General features: G+C 39.3%; 2 protein-coding genes across 6 annotated transcripts; both read left to right on the forward strand.

Moving 5' to 3' along the window:
• Positions 1-3,363: 3,363 nt before the first annotated feature.
• Positions 3,364-11,587, forward strand: LOC149833755 (uncharacterized). 5 transcript variants are annotated; one of them, XM_090011004.1, is made up of 7 exons: positions 3,364-3,412; positions 3,558-3,731; positions 4,605-4,717; positions 8,427-8,685; positions 8,784-8,874; positions 10,265-10,331; positions 11,156-11,587. In XM_090011004.1, exons 2-7 carry the CDS (start codon positions 3,686-3,688, stop codon positions 11,207-11,209), a joined length of 630 nt encoding a protein of 209 aa, XP_089867130.1. In that variant the 5' UTR covers positions 3,364-3,412; positions 3,558-3,685; the 3' UTR covers positions 11,210-11,587. The 5 variants fall into 5 exon arrangements, with proteins under 5 accessions (XP_089867130.1, XP_089867132.1, XP_089867133.1 ...); XM_090011006.1 differs by lacking the exon at positions 4,605-4,717; XM_090011007.1 differs by lacking the exon at positions 4,605-4,717 and having other exon boundaries at positions 8,432-8,685.
• A 762-nt stretch (positions 11,588-12,349) lies between these two features.
• Positions 12,350-13,164, forward strand: LOC149833756 (HSP20-like chaperones superfamily protein). The gene is made up of 2 exons (XM_090009211.1): positions 12,350-12,590; positions 12,746-13,164. The coding sequence occupies exons 1-2, from the start codon at positions 12,350-12,352 to the stop codon at positions 13,162-13,164; spliced, it is 660 nt and encodes a 219-aa protein (XP_089865337.1).
• Positions 13,165-17,194: the final 4,030 nt, after the last annotated feature.

The following is a 17,194-nucleotide window of genomic DNA, read 5'->3' on the forward strand; positions in this document are numbered from 1 at the left end:
TTTTATCGGGTATGGTTCGGGTCTGGTTCATGTAGTTCAAATCAGATTTGAGTATCATTTTTCTTATAGTAGACACGATTAGACTCATGCTCGGACCCGATACCATACCCAAAAATCTGGTTCCATCTGAATCCGAACCAAACCTGACCCATTGACACACCTATATGAGGGGGCTTCAATCCCTCCACTTGATTATTTAAAAAATAAAGAGAAGTTTTTCCTTTTTTAAAAATTTGGAATGATGATCTTTGACGGACTTTAAGACATGAGTATGGTGTCAACCAATAATGTTTGGTTCAGGCTCAAGTGAAACCAGACTCAAACCTGATTTGAGACGAAAGTATCGTGTATGGACCTAGGTCTAATCAGACCCACCATGATAGAAACCATACCTGAATCTTATAAAGATTACATGAATCAGACCTAGTAAAATAAAAATTTTAATCATTTTTACATTAAAAAATTATGGATCTTAATCAAAACTTGGGTTGAACTCGAGTCTGGTATGAAATTTCACAAACCATAGCTGACTCTATTTATTAATCGGACCCTTTGGGCTTGATCCAGATTCTAATGGAGCCTTCTTATTTATCACTAAACCCTAACTCTATAGGGTTTGGTACATATTGACACGCTGAGAGTCATTGTTTCTCGAATAGCTGACTCAATCCCATAATTGAAGTGCAATGCCAACAAAGTATTGAGAAAGGATTAAGTGGGCCAATAACATAGTTTTCAATAAAAGTTTTGATAGGTGAGTGGCTTGGCTTGTCCATATGTAGAGAATTCACATGGACTGCCTCTTTGCTTGCTTGCCACAGGAAAAGAAATAAAGAAAAGTTAAAAAAAAAACACAGGAAGTTTTTTTTTTACTCGAAGAAACCGCCCCCGGCACAAAGATCTAGCTGCCCTGGCTCAGCTTGCTGTACTTTCAGTCGTTGCCCTATTAACATAAAACTTTGAGGGCTTACCTCTCGACCCCAAGTAGGGGTGTCTACGGGCCTGGTTTACCCAAACCCGACTTGACCTAAACCCTATACGATCCGAGTATAGTGATAAATAAGAAGACCTAACTAAGACTCGAGTTCGTACCCGAAGGTTCAATTGATACTAGGGGTGGCAATCGGGTCGGGTCGGCAGATCAGAATACCTCAACACGAACACGGCCCGTTTATTAAATGGGTCCGATGTGGCAAACACGAACACAACCCATTTATTAAACGGGTAACCCGACACGACACGATTAACCCGTTTAATAAACGAGTCAGGTCAACACGACATGATTACATGACACGGTGACCCGTTTATTAAACGGGTCGACCCGATAACATAGACACGATAACTGCATAGGTGCACACCACCACTGGAGAGGAGAGGTCTCAGGGTCTCGACTGCGGCTGGGTAGGAAGGAGTTAGGTGGGTGACTAAAGTGTAAAGTTAGGAGTTAGGGTTAGATAAGTTAATATATATAAACAGGTTGTGGGTTGACGGGTTGACCCGCCCTCCTAACCCGTTTATTAAACAGGTCAAATGGGTTGGCATACCCCTAACACGAACACGACCCGTTTAATAAACGGGTTAGGCGGGTCGACCCGTTTACGACACGAACCCATTTAAGCCAAACCCTAACCCGGCTAAGAAGCGGGTTGGTGGGTCGGGTCAGATTTTGCCACCCCTAATTAATACATGAACCCGAGTATAGTTTGTGAAATTTTATACCAGACCCAGACCCGACCTGAGTTTTTTCAATGTAAAAGTGACAAAAAATATGGTTTTACCGGGTATGGTTCATGTAATTCTTATCGGGTCTGGGTATAGTTTTCTTTATAGTGGACCCGATTAGACTTGAGTCCAAACACAATACCATACCTGAAAATCTGATCCAAGTCTGATTTCACTTGGGTCTGAACCAAACCCGACCCTTTGACATCCCTAACCTCATGGAGTTGCCAAGCTTCAGCTTATGCATGGGGTGACACACATGGGATTTGAACCCATCCCACTAGGCTAAACCCCTTGGTCTAAATACACCGAAAGTTTTGGTGATAATAAAAACACACACTTTAAGTTTTTTATATATTTAAAAGCACATCTAAAGTTGTGCTCTATAAATAGCTCGTTCAAACTCATGAAATAGGTCATGAACAACTGCTGTTCGAATCATCTCAGTTCTTATAGGCTCCTTGATTAACAGTAAAGGTAATTCGCCTGCTCCTTTCAAAAACCATGATTCAAAATCACTTTCTAATTTGCTTGAAATTCAGAATCACTTTCTGTCTCGTGATTTTGAATGTCAAGCAAATTAGAAAGTGACTCTCATTTGCAAAGGCAAATGAGATTCACTTTCTGTTTATACAAATCAGATTCACCTTCTCATTCAAATGAAAAAAGTAAATCAGAATGATCAACCGAACATGTATTTTGATATATTTTATATCGAGTGAAGATGGTTGAAGTGTTTGCCTTGCAATCAACAAGTTTGAAACAATTTTTATTTTGAAAATAAGCCAGTTTGAGCTTAGGTTTAGGATTCAAATTTTATTATTTGTAATTATAAAAAAATTATGTCTTTTGTAAATGAACTAGCTCGCGCTCAGTTCCTTTAACTCAGGTTTTTCGTGAGCTCGGCACATGAAATGAGCCAAGCTTGAACACCCTCTGTTCGGTTCATTTGCTCTTCGACAAACCGGTGAACCACAACAGGGTTTGACTTGTAGCTGGACTTCACTTACGCACCTCAACTTTAAAAGACTTGTTCACGGCTTATCAACAGCTTATTTTGCAGGCTTACGAGTTGAGAACTATGGAGGAAATAGGTTTTTTTTTTTTTAATGCCCAGAGTTCTTTCATGGCAGTTTTCACTGTATGATAGTGGCTACGCATTGACTCGAACATTTGACCAAACCCACCATTGAGCTTACTCCAAACCTACTTAGACTGATTGCTAACTGACCTTATATTATATCTAAGGCTCTGTTTGGGAACCACGCTGGTATACCAAGAGACATAAAATTAAAGTAGTTGCAGACTCTTTTAACTTTTTCTTTTAAATGAAAAAACTTTTTCTTTTTAAATGAGGTTTATCTTTAGATTGGCCATGACCTACTACTACTCACTTACCAGAAACCTAAAGTTTGAGCTATAAGAGAACAGAATGGTAATTACTTGCATTACACTTAACCTTTCTACCTTCCTAAACTAAGTTTGGCCAGAAGGAACTTGAAGTTTATGAAAAAACTGAGCTCCTTTTTGTAATTTCATAGCTCCAGGTTCCCTTACGGCATTCAGCAAACCGATAAGGTGTTCAACAGTAATTTAGAAAAGCAAAACAAAGGAAGGTAAAAGGTCTCTCTCTCTCTCACTCTCTCCAAGTCCTTCTGGGGAGGGGAAAAGTAATGATCTTCTGCACCAGGTAGATTTCTTTTTCTATTTTTCTATTTATCATATTTAATATTTGTTCTCTCTTTTTGTCTTTCCGATTTCTCCTGAGAATGTGTCTTCTAATCCGGTTTTTTTCGCTTCTGTTTCCTTTTTTTATTCGTTTTTTCCTTTTGGAGGAGTTTTGGTCCTGATAGGAATCGGTTCGTTGGGGGCGGAGATCTGCGTTCTGATGTGAGATTTTCCTTCAGGGTTTGAGAGAGAGAGAGAGTGAGAGATTGAGAGAGGTGGTGTTGGGGGTTGGTAGATGCTACTCTACAGATCATTCGTATCGTGGATCGGTCATGTATGGCGTACGTTCTCTCTCTCTCTCTCTCTGATTTAAGATTTTTTTTTGTAACTTTCTTTTTTAATGGTTGAATCGGTGAGTGGAGTGGTTGCTGGTTTGCGGTTAGAGTCTGATGTGTGTTTCACGTTGGTGGTGTGTGACTTGCTTCACAATTAAGGGTTTTCTTTTTCTCAAATTTTAATGGTCACTTGGGGTCGGATTTTTGTTGTGAAGGGAATGATTTTTTTTTTCTTAAGAAAAAAGTTGGTGGGTATGGGGAAGAGGTTTGATGGTTGTTTAGGGGAGGAACGGGACGAGATGAAAGGAAATTATTCGGCCTGTCGAAAGATTTCATATTTCTCTAAGAGATGAAAGCCGCGTGGACGTCCATGTTTGGGAAACTTTGGACCTATTTGAGAAACGTAAGAGTTCTTTTTTTTTTCTTTTTTTCTTGGTGCTTTCTTCGTAGCATTTAACACATTTAATTGCTTTGGTATTAAAAAAATAAACATGATTTTGTGAAAATATGTGAATTGGTGGTTTCAATTGCTTCGGTTGTTTGGTGTCTACAATTGTGTCTTTTATTTGTTTCCTATTTTGTACGATCGTGTTATGGTTCATGAGAGAAACAGCAGTGTGGAACGACGTTTACTTTTCCGAAAATCCTTTCATACCTTGCTCTTGTTTGAAATTTATGTATTTGGTGCATCGATTTCTTGATAAACCAAATGCTGGGAGGCTCACTGTCTAATTGTCCCGAAGTTGATTATCTGTGCTTACCGTATAGCCTTTAGTTTTCGTGTTGTATTTGGTTTTAACTTACAAAGTGAGACCATGCTTTGGAATGTGGTGGTTTTCAAACATCAGTCGATTGAGAGTTTTCCTCATTTGATTGTAGTTTTAGCTTTGGTTAGCTTTTCAGAGTGTTGGATGTGTGTGGCAACATGCCTATTGCCTTATTTGTGGGTCTGGTTTGTGATGCATTGGGCAGCTCAGAGCTTGAAGCGTAAGGTATGCCTTCGGTAATTTGGTATTGGAATTTTAAGTATCATAATAGAGAGGTTAACAGTAACATATTTGCTAACGTTAGGCAATGCTGATACCGTCTGGGAAAAGCACATGCTAGACAACCAAAAGTTAGTTATTTTTACTTTAGATCTCATAGAGGCTCTAAGTACATGAATATCACATTCTTGTTTCCATACATTTCTTGAGCAACACATGCCTTTGATTAATTGATACAGCTTCAAACTGGAAATTTATTTGAACACAACAACATACTTAATTCTTCATGGCCACCCCTTTTCCTCTTACTATACAGAAGCTTAGGTTCTAATATGTATATAGTAAATAAGTGTCTTTGTGTATTGGGATTATGTGTGTGCGTGTGCAAGCATGTGTGGTATGTAGCGGGTCTGCATGTGTGCATACACACACACATGGGTGTTTATGTGTGCGTGCTATATCCAGATGCTTTTGAGAAAAGAATATAATGGCTTACTTGGCATTGCAACCTTCCATCAGACCATAGATTCATGTTGTTGTGATCTCATAGACAGCTGTAGTTAAAGTTTTCATTTCATAAGCCATTTTGTTTGTTGCTTGTGTGCATCTCACCTAGTGCCATATAAAGGATATGATTATACTAGCAATGACCAATTTACTTTGTTCCATTTTGTTTATATAGGGAGTTGCTACCACAAAAGGACTATTTACCTTGATTGCTGCCATTCTTTTGTTGTATTATATTTTTCTGCCACTTTTTGAGTCATCAATTGAGTTGATGGTCTTCACCTTCAGTTGAAGCTTGTAAGGCTCATTTGGGATCATGTTGGAAGACGTCGAAATGGAAATGATGAATCCCCAATTCCACCATCTCTGCAGAAGCCAATATTTGAATTTAGATTGGGGGTTGAATGATTTTGGACAACACCAAAAGCCCCCCAAGTCCTTAATTTGGCTCTCACCTTTTGGAGGTAGTATTTGGCAAATTCCATTTCCAACACCCCATCAGGTGGTAATTTTGTTTCTCCAATGACTGCTTCCGGTAGTTATACTTTCTTCAAAAATCATTCATTTTCTTCCTTGGCACAAAGCCCTACTGTATGAAGATGGTTGCCAATTTTATTCAATCTGCTATTGGTGTCATCAAGTAGAGATTCCTGAATATTTAATGCACGGATCTCAAATACATAGTCTGAGATCTGAGCAATCAAATGCTCCCTTATACAGTGCTCTGATTTCTGCCATGAAGGGGCGGCTCAAGAGAAGTTGAGGCCCTAGGCATATTTCATTGGAGGCCCATATTTCTCCATATTTTTTTTTCGTCGGAGGCCCTCAGCATGTGAAATATAAACGTTATATTTTTTTTCATTTGAGGCCCTAGGCAGTGGCCTCAAATCTCAAAGAGGCCAGCCGGCCGTGCTGCCATGTTGTAACTTCGTTGTTGTTATGGGAAATTTTGATAATAGGTGGTCTGTCCTGGATTATTGCTCATTGTGCTTTAAACTAAAAATCTATTTCTTTTATATTGCTGTTTGGTGACAGCTTGTCACCTTATTTACTGATCTAATAAAATTCCTTTCTTTCCAGAAAAAAGTATCTTCACGGCCTCAAATTTCTAACATTAGAATAAGTTTGAATAGTTTGTCTGCTTAAAATGTTTAATGTTATAATGATTTGGACCAGTGATGTTGTTGAGTTCCAAAAATTGGTTCCTTGAGTACTTAGAAGATCTTGTATTTTTATAACATATCATTAGGAAGGATCCACTCTCATGATATATGATTGTACAAAATAATGGGGTGATTTAGAAAGATAAAACCTTAAGACTTAAGAGAGCCACTGTTTATATATATATATATATATATATATATATATATATATATATATATATATATATATATATATATATATATATATATATGATGCGTAGCTGCTCACTCGTTAGGTGCTCAAATGAAGGTCACTCATGCTGAGCGTCCATCGTGCAGCGTGATGGATGCTCAGCGTCTTTTTTGCGCAACAAAACTTTTACTGGCGCTAAAATAGCACCAGTAAAAGTCTAAAAGTGTCCCCTTAGACTTTTATTGGTGCTATTTTAGCGCCAGTAAAAGTCTTTTTGCGCAAAAAAGGCGCTGAGCATCCATCATGCCGCTCGATGGACGCTCAACATGAGTGACCTTCGTTTGAGCCCCTAACGAGTGAGCAGCTACCAATTTTTGTGTCTCTCCCTCTCTCTCTCTCTATATATATATATTTGTGTGTGTGTTTGCTATTGGATCAAGTGACAAAGGTATTGTTGAGAAAGAGATAGCTTTTCCCAGATGAATTCATTTACCAGGAGAAAGATTTCCCATTCCTTAGCTGGAAGGATATGTGGCCGTCTAGGGATGGCAGTGGACCGAGGGGAAACGGGGCCCCGCCCCGCCTCACCCCGTTTGGACCGGAGATGGAGGACATGAAATGGGGATGGAGGTTAAAATCAAAACCCGGGGATGGACTTACGCTTTCCCCCGCCCCGTCCCGATCTCCGCCTTGCCCCGCCCCGTTGTTAAAATGTAAACTGTAATATATATATATATATATATTATTTAATATTATTATATTTTCTTTTATTATTTTCTTTTTCTATTTTTCTTTATTTTCTTTTTTAGCATCTAGTTCAATAGAAACTAGATATTTGATCCAGTCAAGTTCCTGTTGGAACTTGACTGTGCAAATAGCTGTTGGACTGTAGTCCAACAGCTATAATAAATGTTGTTGGACTGTAGTCCAACAGCTATAATAAGAGACGTTGGACTACTGTCCAACGTCTCTTTTGGAGAGCTCAAAATGAGCTCTCCTCTCTCTTCCACTTTTTTGTATATATAGGGGTGAACCCCTTCAATGTAAATTACTATGCTTCTTAAGCATTTTGTTCATGAATAAAGTATTATTTATTTTTCAAGTGTTCTTCCTTTTATACCCTTTCAAGGGTCATGCTTGTAGTGTCTCCAGTAGACACTTGTTTGTGAGTTATTCGTGCATTTGTTGAAGACCACCATTTCATTACACGTCCCATCCCCAATCCTTCTTTAGGGATGGCAGTGGACCGAGGGGAAATGGGGTCCTGTCCCGTTTGGACCGGGGATGGAGGACATGAAACGGTGATGAAGGCGGGGATGGAGGTTAAAATCAAAACCCGTGCGGGGATGGAGGACAGGATTTTGAGACGGGGCGGGGGTGGAGACCTTGTCCCCCGCCCCCACCCCGGTCCACTGCCATCCCTATGGCCGTCAAAAAGGGATTAAGTGGATCAGTACAGACGGGATGGTAGAATCATGGAATGACCTGTTTATTCCATATTTTGGACCTTAGCTCCATGGAGCAATATGCTACTGTGTATCGAAAAGACTAGCAAATAAATTCTCTGTTCATGCTAATATTGTATCCGACTGCATAGTGCATCATTTTCACAGACTCCAGTAGCCTGCATAACGTATATGGTTACAGGTGAATTGCTCTTGGGTCCAAGCCTCATAATTTGGCTTTAGATGCTCTTGGATTGGTTCTGTTCTGGATTTCCTGTGTTCTTGCTTGCCATCACCGTGTGATGTATCTGGATGGGCATGGCTGTTGTTTGTCTATTGTTGCTTTCTAGTATAAATGTTGCATAGCTTTTCACCACGCTTAATGCGAATGCTAATCATTTCTTTGGTTCAAACCTGGCTTTCAACAGAGCAGAGGTTGTCTTGGTTGCTGTACGAAATCCACTCCGATTATTGCTGTTGATGAACCTTCAAAGGGTCTAAAAATACAGGGTCGCAGAGTAAAGAAATCCACCCTATCTGAGGATTTTTGGAGCACAAGCACTTATGAGATGGATAACAGTGGAATTCAATCACAGAGAAGTATATCGTCAATAAGCACATCTAACCAAGCCCTTGATTCCAACTGTGGCCCAAGCAGTACAAATACTACTGAGTTTGTGAATCATGGCAAGTTGTTTGTAACTTAGTGCTATGTTGTTGTTGTGCTGTTACTGGTTGGCCGTTTACATGCCCTGTTCTGAATTTGGTTTTCATTCTCTTTGCAGGTCTTCTTCGGTGGATCCAAATTCGTCAGGAATGGCTTAAAAACAGTAAAACAGAAAAGCAGGCACCACAAGCTCGAGAGCCCAGGCTAAGGTATTGTGCTGTCTGTTTGCCTATAGGAGCCTAAAATATGGGATGAGTTGCTTTTCTTTCTGCGCATGTTTAACTACTTTCTGTACAAACATTGAATATGTGATTTTTTTCTGACTCACTATTTATCAGATTTAGGCTCTGGTTGGGAGCCGGTGTTGAGGAGGAGATGAGAGGGGTGATGGGAGTGGAAAAGAAAATGGGAGATGTGGCTGGAGTTGTCAACAACATCCTTTTGTGGATATAGTTGAAAATGGCCCATGTCCATTACCAACACCATTCTCTATTTTAGGTTGGTGGTATTTATTAAATCCTCATTAAATACTATCTTCCCTCACATCTCTGGCTCCCAAACATAGCCTTAAGTTGTTCTTTCTTTGCTACTCGGAACTGGTTCCAATTAGATGATATCTAATTTCCTGCTTAAGTCTTTTGATCATGTGAAAGCATCAAATGTAATAGGAGTGCAACTTATTGAAAATTTGGCATTTGCTTCTGTTTCTTGCAAAGTAAAGGAACAGAAATATGTGAATGCAGAAAATATATAAACTAATAAATAAGATTAAAAGGAAAAACTGAAAAATGCTAAAGAGGTTGATAAAATAAGATTTAGCATTATTTATTTGTTTCTTAGCTGTTAAATTGCGGCTGAATTTGTACCCATGCATGTATAAGTGGAAAATTGTATTTTGCAATTTTATTAAGACCTTGTTTGCATTTTTAGCAGCGTCTTTTTGAAACATTTCCATCTTAACAGTGTTGTTCGACTTAGTTCTGTTGCACAAGTTACTCTTAAGACTCCTTAGTGGTAGGCCACCTAACCTGGATAAGGTAAAAGAGATCGCAGTATCATGATCACACTTAAAATCATGGTCACACTTAAATTCTGATGTCTATCATTCACCAGTAAATCTCAGTGTTCCCATCATTCAAGGCCAACATATTACATAGATTTTTGAATGTGTTGTTTCTGTTGCAAACGATTTTTCATTTATTGTGGTTGCCGCTTACAAAATTCCTTATGCTCATCATGCTTGTTCTAAGGTAATCAATGCATTTTGGAAACCATACACCGTGTCTTGACACCAAACATGTACAGTCTCCCAAATGTGGGTCTCTGCTGAACTTCTCCAGGATTGGTGAATCTTGACAAATGCACCGTGCTTCTATGAGCACCCAATGACTGTGTATGCACGTGCATTACATGTGAATGGCCTAATTTTCGTCGGTGCTCTGGTTTCAGTGTTTTTTTTATTTGACTTTTCCTAGCCAATTCACATTAATTTCCAATAATCTGTTTTATATTTTTTCAAGCATATTCCCTTCCATCTGGATTATTTTCTTGCCTCTTTTTTGTGCTTCTGATATACTGGTTGGAATGCCATTTGTCCAGTTGGAATGCAACCTACGACAGTTTACTAGGGACAAACAAACCTTTCCCTCAGCCAATCCCTCTATCAGTAAGTTTTCTCCTGTTCTCTTTGTAGCAATGATTGATACTTCTTAATTTTCTTGGAAAATGTCTGAGTGATTCTTTTGACACAATGTTAACAATATTTCACCTATTCACTAAATAATGGCAATGAGAAGCTGTGTTAATTACCAATTTTATCAAGAAAATTATTTAGCTCTATCCCAATACGATTCGTACTGGTTATTATGGTGCTAGTAAATATGCAGGCATTGCATTTTTATGTTAATGCTATAATAATCTCTGTATATAATTTAGTATTAAGATTAAGAAAACTTGTATACTATTTAAGCTAGGAAACGCTAATTTTGTCTTAAGACAGATGTCATAGTTATAGTGTATCAAGAGTTGGATTTGTTCAGCTTGCATACCTTTTTGAATGTTAGAATCTGCTGATTCACTTCCTGATGGTTTTCTAGTTAACTTCCCAACTGGTCCCCTCCATGTGAGACATCTAAAAAGTCATATCTTCCCAGTGTTCCCACTTTGGCAACTTCCCTTATTAACCTTGGTCAGGCCCTTTGTGATCGAATTTTTTTTGGACATTCGACTATCTTGTTTACATTGCAAATATTTCTTTCCTTTATTCTGGTTTTTTGGTAGGGCATGGTTGCACTATGTTAAAATATTTGAAATGACAAAACACCTTTTCGGTCATCACCATCATCCATATGGTGCTTCTAAATTGATGTGAAAGGTCCGTTTTAATTTCATCGGCAGCAGCTCTTTCCGTAGTTTGGTCTTTTTATGGAAGAACCACCCATTGAGAGAGAGAGGTTTTTGGTTTTTATGATTGGTTTCTGTTTTCCGCAGGAGATGGTAGATTTCCTTGTAGATGTATGGGAGGTGGAAGGCATGTATGATTGATCGGTGAAGCCAATTGAGGAACGGGAGAATTAGTAATTGTGGTCTCTGCTGTAACGCTTGGTATCCCATTCAGTGAAAATCTACAAATCCCAGGGCTGTATCACACACACACCAGTGACTGCGTCGTGGTAACTTCCATTGATATTTTACAAATTATTGTGAGAACAGGCTGCTCAGCTGTTTCCAGCGACCAATCATCATGTTCTGTCGAATTCATACTATCTTCATTGTCTTTGATATTTAAAAATTGTTAAAGCTAGGACATGGCTGACTGGCAGTGAACCGAGTGGTAGTGAATTCTGCGGTATCATGCATGTATGCACATGCTTCTGTTTTCTTGTGTTGGTAATGAAAACCTAGCTGAGCTGCACTTTGAATTCGAAAATTAGAGAGATGACAATGGTTGGGGAATGCCGTCCCTTCTCTCTCTCTCATGTTAAAAGCGGCGATGTATGAAATTTCATGTCTTGTATATAAGTAGGTAGAGGATTCATGTGGAAGTCCCAGAATGATTTTCTTTGTTGGTTCATATTGTTTTGGGATGAAGGCATAGTTGTTGTTGTTGTCTTAATTCCCATTCGATGTGGCTGGAATAGTAGATCGAACAGAATTGTATTTGATGCATATGTTAAGCCCTTTTGTCTTTCCAATTTCACGTAACAATCTAGATAGCTATCAGTCCTAGTAAAATCCTAAAGCTCAATAAATTCTGGAGTAATCCAACTTCAATCCAGTTCATTTCCGTAAATTTATCATGTAACAAGTGCAGCGACCGGATTATATGAAAAAAAAATGGGAGCTTTCCCGTTTCCACCATCACATCCCAAACACAATCCTTTCCCGACTATGTTATATATATGACAAATAAAAATATAGGATTTCATAACCATTTACTGGTTCTATCAGAGGCTCTAGTGGGGGCACGTGGAAAGGCTAAAGAGCCAAAGTAGGGGGAGAAGTGTACCCAGGGAAATGCATGGCATTCCACGTCTTGTTCTTTGGCGTTTCCACGTGCCCCCCACCCCCACCTTCTAAAGCCTTTAAAGATTCTTCTCTTCTTCCTTCCAACACTGAGAAACAAACGACTCTGTAATCTTAACAATAGTACCATTGCAATCTCTCTCTCTCTCTCTTTGGAGAATGGCTGGGTCTCGTTTATGCTTGAGAAATATGGTGAGTGCTCTTTCTTATGGACAACATGAGAAGGTGGGGAACCGTTGGCTTTCCACTGTCCTGGACAAACCAGGCGACAACTCCCCTGGTCAAGACATCTCTGTTCCGGACAAGGAGGAGCGAGCCAAGCCCCCTTCCCCTTGCCGCCGAGGAAGGTGGCGGAGGAGGAGGGATCGCGATGCCCATCTCGTCCCTTTCGGTTTCGGTGGTGAGAGACTCTCTCTCTCTCGTTTAGAGTTAATTTGGGAGGCTGGTTGTGGTTGGATAGTATGCCCATGCACTTGTATTGTATGGCGCCAACCAACATGGGAGTAAAAATCAAGCTTTAATTGCTTATGTGCAAATCGTTTTCTGTTTGGTCAGATGTCTTTGCACCCATGACGAGAATGCAGCAGAGCTTGGACAACCTGAGCAGGGCGTTCGACAGCTTCTTCCCGGCGCGCGATGAGTTCCTCCAGGTGCCGGAATTGTCGCCGGATTATTGGTTGACGGAGGACGACAAGGCGTATAGGGCGAGGTTTGAAATGCCTGGTCTCAGCAAGGACGACGTCAAGGTGACCGTGGAAGATGGCTACCTGGTCGTTAGAGGAGAACGCAAGCAAGAGAAGGAAGACGACTACTCAGCGAGCAGGTCCTATGACTACTACGCTTCGAGCTTTCTGTTGCCGGAGAACGTCAAAGCCGGTGATATAAAGGCCGAGATGAAACACGGCGTGCTCAAGATCGTTGTTCCAAAGGTGGAGAGCGAGGCAAGGAATGTTAAGGAGGTAGAGGTCGTGTAACGACGAGCATGGGGAAGCTGAAGGTGCTCGTGATCGATCGGTTTGAGGCTTTAACTGTTGTTTTTTGTTGTTCTATGCATGTGAAACAGTGTAGGCCTTTGGTTGTGTCTGAGAGGTTTGTGTACAGTATATATATCTTCTCTCTCTAGTGACTGAACAGTTAAAGATTTAGATGTTTGCTTCCTTTGCCGATGCTTGTCTCCAAGATATCTATCTACGTTGAGGTTAGCAATGTAGCAGTTTGTCGTACTTGGGACTTTTCTTGAAGACGAGTTCCACTCTAACAGGGATCCCATCATTTGAAATAGGATTGGAACCCATCCTATTTCAAATGATGGGATCCCTGTTCGTTGCATTCATCTTCTTTTAAGATGCCTTGTAATCTGCATCATCCATTTACTGAAGATTGGCTTTTGAATTGCCCAAATCCGACTTGTTTTCAGGATTTTTTTTTGCCGATTCAAAAGTCAACGGACGACAAGAACACAAAATTTTGGGATTTAGAAAACTATAATCATATTTTTTCTTTGAAAAATTCAATCCCTCAACTGAATCATATTTTTTCATCGATAAAACAATCATATCTTTCTAAATCTTTCTCTGGTGTCTTATTCCGCATTACACCATGGAGCTATTCCCTCAAACACGATAATTAATACCAAACACAATTAAAATTTGACAGTACTAAAAAATATGCGATTTCATGGTTTTTTTTTTTTTGGATAAAAAACGGAAGCCACCCTTTGATTTTGGATCATTACATTAGGAGCCGAGAAATGCCACTTTAACATCGGCCCTGTTTTAGTGTCTACACTGTAAAACTCCATGCATGGTACCTCTCCACTGCCCAGGGTTAGTTTTCTGTTGGTTTTGGCCTTGTAGCAAGGGATGCTCAACCCGAGTATCGAAATCTTGGCATCCTTGATCTTGAACACCTTAAGCCAACCTAACTAACCAGATGTGTGGAGCTTATGTGAGCATAATTCTATGGTTTTGTATCAAAAGTCCTGCATTTTCTGAACTGACAGTGTGCGTCGGAAGCAACCTCCTCCACACACGATTGAGTAAGGCTGGGAAACCAGATGAGCCGCTTGTGGCTCGGCTCGTAAGAGCTCGTTCAAACTCATGAAATAGAGGCTCGGCAAGCTCGGGCATGAACAACCAATGTTCAGCTCTGGACGGTTTATCCTGAGTTCAAGCTCGGCTCAGCTCAGCTCAACAAAAGAAAGGAGCTGAGATTGAACACCTATTCATTCATTTGGCTCGTTTACCAGCCCTACGAGTGAGTGTGAATACCCAATTTGGATCAACCTAACGCTGACAAAATTGGATGTGTATGGCTTTTGTTTTCCCTCTTGTGATTTTTTTTTTTTGAGAGAAGCCCCTCTTGTGATTGAAACATGCACATCTTAATTAGAGTTATACGGTAAATTCTTCACAAGAGAAGCAGAGGTAAAATGTCAATATAAATCGATGTTTTTATCACAATGGATTTATTTACTTTTTTAATTGAAAAATATCATGAACAATGTTTATTTTGTTTCGTATGCATTTGAATTCTTAAAACTTTTTATATATTTTAACTTTTGCATTTTTTTTTTGCTGAAATTTTCTTCATAAAGACATGAAAAAATAACAATTTTCAGAATATGAAGAAAAAAAAAACACAGCTGAAGAGTTGCCATGCCTGTAAACCTGAAATCATGCTCTTATTTTTTGATAGAGGATCAAGTCAGCATGCTTCTGACGTTAAAACTAATAAAAAACACAATCAAATAACGTGGTTCGGCACATTTTCTCTTTTATTTATGATGATAATAAGAGGAATACAGGGCATACATATTTATAGAGAGAAGGAGGCTGTTGGAGTTTCCAAAAGCAGCTCCTATAATTACGTGACTTGGTGAACAAGGTATTCCTTCTTCGTTTCATTCTTATCGTATTGCCTTTTGGATTCTTCCTCATTTTTATATCTTGAGAGATCTTAGATGGATACGATTCCAAATCTGATCCACTTCTCTAACAAACCCCCTCAAGCTGAACTAGCTTGCCACGAAGAAGATTAAAACAAGCTGTAGTCAATGGTTTGGTGAGGAGATCCGCAACTTGAACTGGAGAAGAAATGTACCAAATCAGAAGCTCATGTTTGGCAATTTGATCCCTGACAAAATGAATTTCAACTTCGATGTGTTTGGGGAGTCTGTGGAAAACTAGGTGCAATATATCAAATATGTGACACTGATATTAACACCGGCAAGATGTACGCCTATTTCATTGAGGAAGATATTTTTTTTTGAAAGGCAAGTTGGGGTTAGGCAGACCCCTAGCAGCAAAGATACTATTGGGATTTGAACTTTCAACATCCCAACACAAGGCGACGTTGGAGCCCCGTTGGTATTGAGGAAGATATTTAATCCATAGACAAAACGATATTCAACCTTAGTACTCTGATATAGCTATCACTTGTTGCTTCTGCAAACTCCAAGGGAGAAGATTATTGCCCCAAAAACATGAAGGGTGGATTTGTGGTCATCTGGGCATCCTACCCAGTCAGCATCAGTAAACCCAATCAATATCACAAGGCTAATTTTGAGAAGCTAGAGTCCAAAATGAAGTGAATGTTTCAATTATAATAGAATCCTCTTTACTGTCATCCAATGAATTTCAGTGGGAGCATTCATAAACTGATAGACTTTGTTCATTTGATACACAACTGATCGAGTCATGGTCACATAATGCAGTGCACCAACTACGCTCAGATATAAAGTGGGATTAGAAAATGAAGTGTCATCACCAAAAGACAGCTTAGCATTGACAAGAGGAGCGGAGATAGGCTTAGAGCCGTCCATTCTTGTTTAATTTAGTAGATCAATAATATATCTTGTGACAAAAATAGACCTTCACTATTGCTCATGGCCTCTACACCCAAAGGAAAAATGTAAGGCCCCAAGATCCTTAATAGCAAATGTATTGCCAAAACACTGAATTAAATGGACAACTTAAGAAGGAGAATTCCCTGTTTCATCAACATATATCAAAACAAACACAGTAATCGAGCTAGTATTCTGAATAAATAGAGAAGTATAAATTTTGGACCCTTTGAAGCCCAATGACAAATGAAACTCATTGAGCCATTGGAACCAAGTTCGAGGGGCTGGCTTTAACCTACAAAGCCTTCTTTAACCTGCAAACATGATCTAGATATATCAGATCTTTGCAGTCCTGAGATTGTTCAATATACACTTTCTCAGATAAATGCCAATGAAGGAAGGCACTATGAACATTAAGTTAACCAACCGCAAAAGCAATAGCAAGATGAATCGAAGTAGGTTTAACCACAGGGCCAAAAGTATAAAAGTAATATAATCCCTTTTGTTACTCATGTGAGGTTCCTTGGATGTCTGTTCATCGTAAAATTGATTGACAGCCACCATAAAATTGAACGACATCCATGAAACAAGTATGGATGGCTCTTTCTTGAGCCATCCATTTTAAAACCCATCTATGCCCTTCATTTAGGACATGGAGGGCATTAGGGACACCTTACGTTTGGGCTCAGACTTGTTTAAGCTAAATGAGTTGTTTGTGACTCGGCTCGCCAGCTATCCTATACCAATCAATCACAGATGAGTTTGTGACAAGCTGACCTGAGCCGATTCACGAGCCACTCGGTTGGTTCAACAGCCCTAGTCTCTCTCTCTCTCAAGACTCTACGTAGCGAATAAACAAAACATTTCTTTCTACGTTCGACTCTAAGTCATACATATTGCGTAATAAATAGTGAAACCACCATGATTACTAGATAATTAATAAGATTTATTTCAAACAAAAGGAAAAAGATAAAATAAAGGTTGCATCTTATTCAAAGCAACTTTTTTTGTAATTTAATTTTTTTTCATAAGTGTAAAACCATTGCAATGTCAAACAAACAAAGGAAGATCATACAAACCTAGGTGATGAACAATGAACCTGAATCTAAAAGCAACAGCAAAAGAAAAAGGAAAACATCTTCAAATCACGTACATTATCT

Source organism: Nuphar pumila, chromosome 6 (assembly GCF_984573655.1).
Source record: "Nuphar pumila chromosome 6, dmNupPumi1.hap1.1, whole genome shotgun sequence".
NCBI lineage: Eukaryota > Viridiplantae > Streptophyta > Magnoliopsida > Nymphaeales > Nymphaeaceae > Nuphar > Nuphar pumila.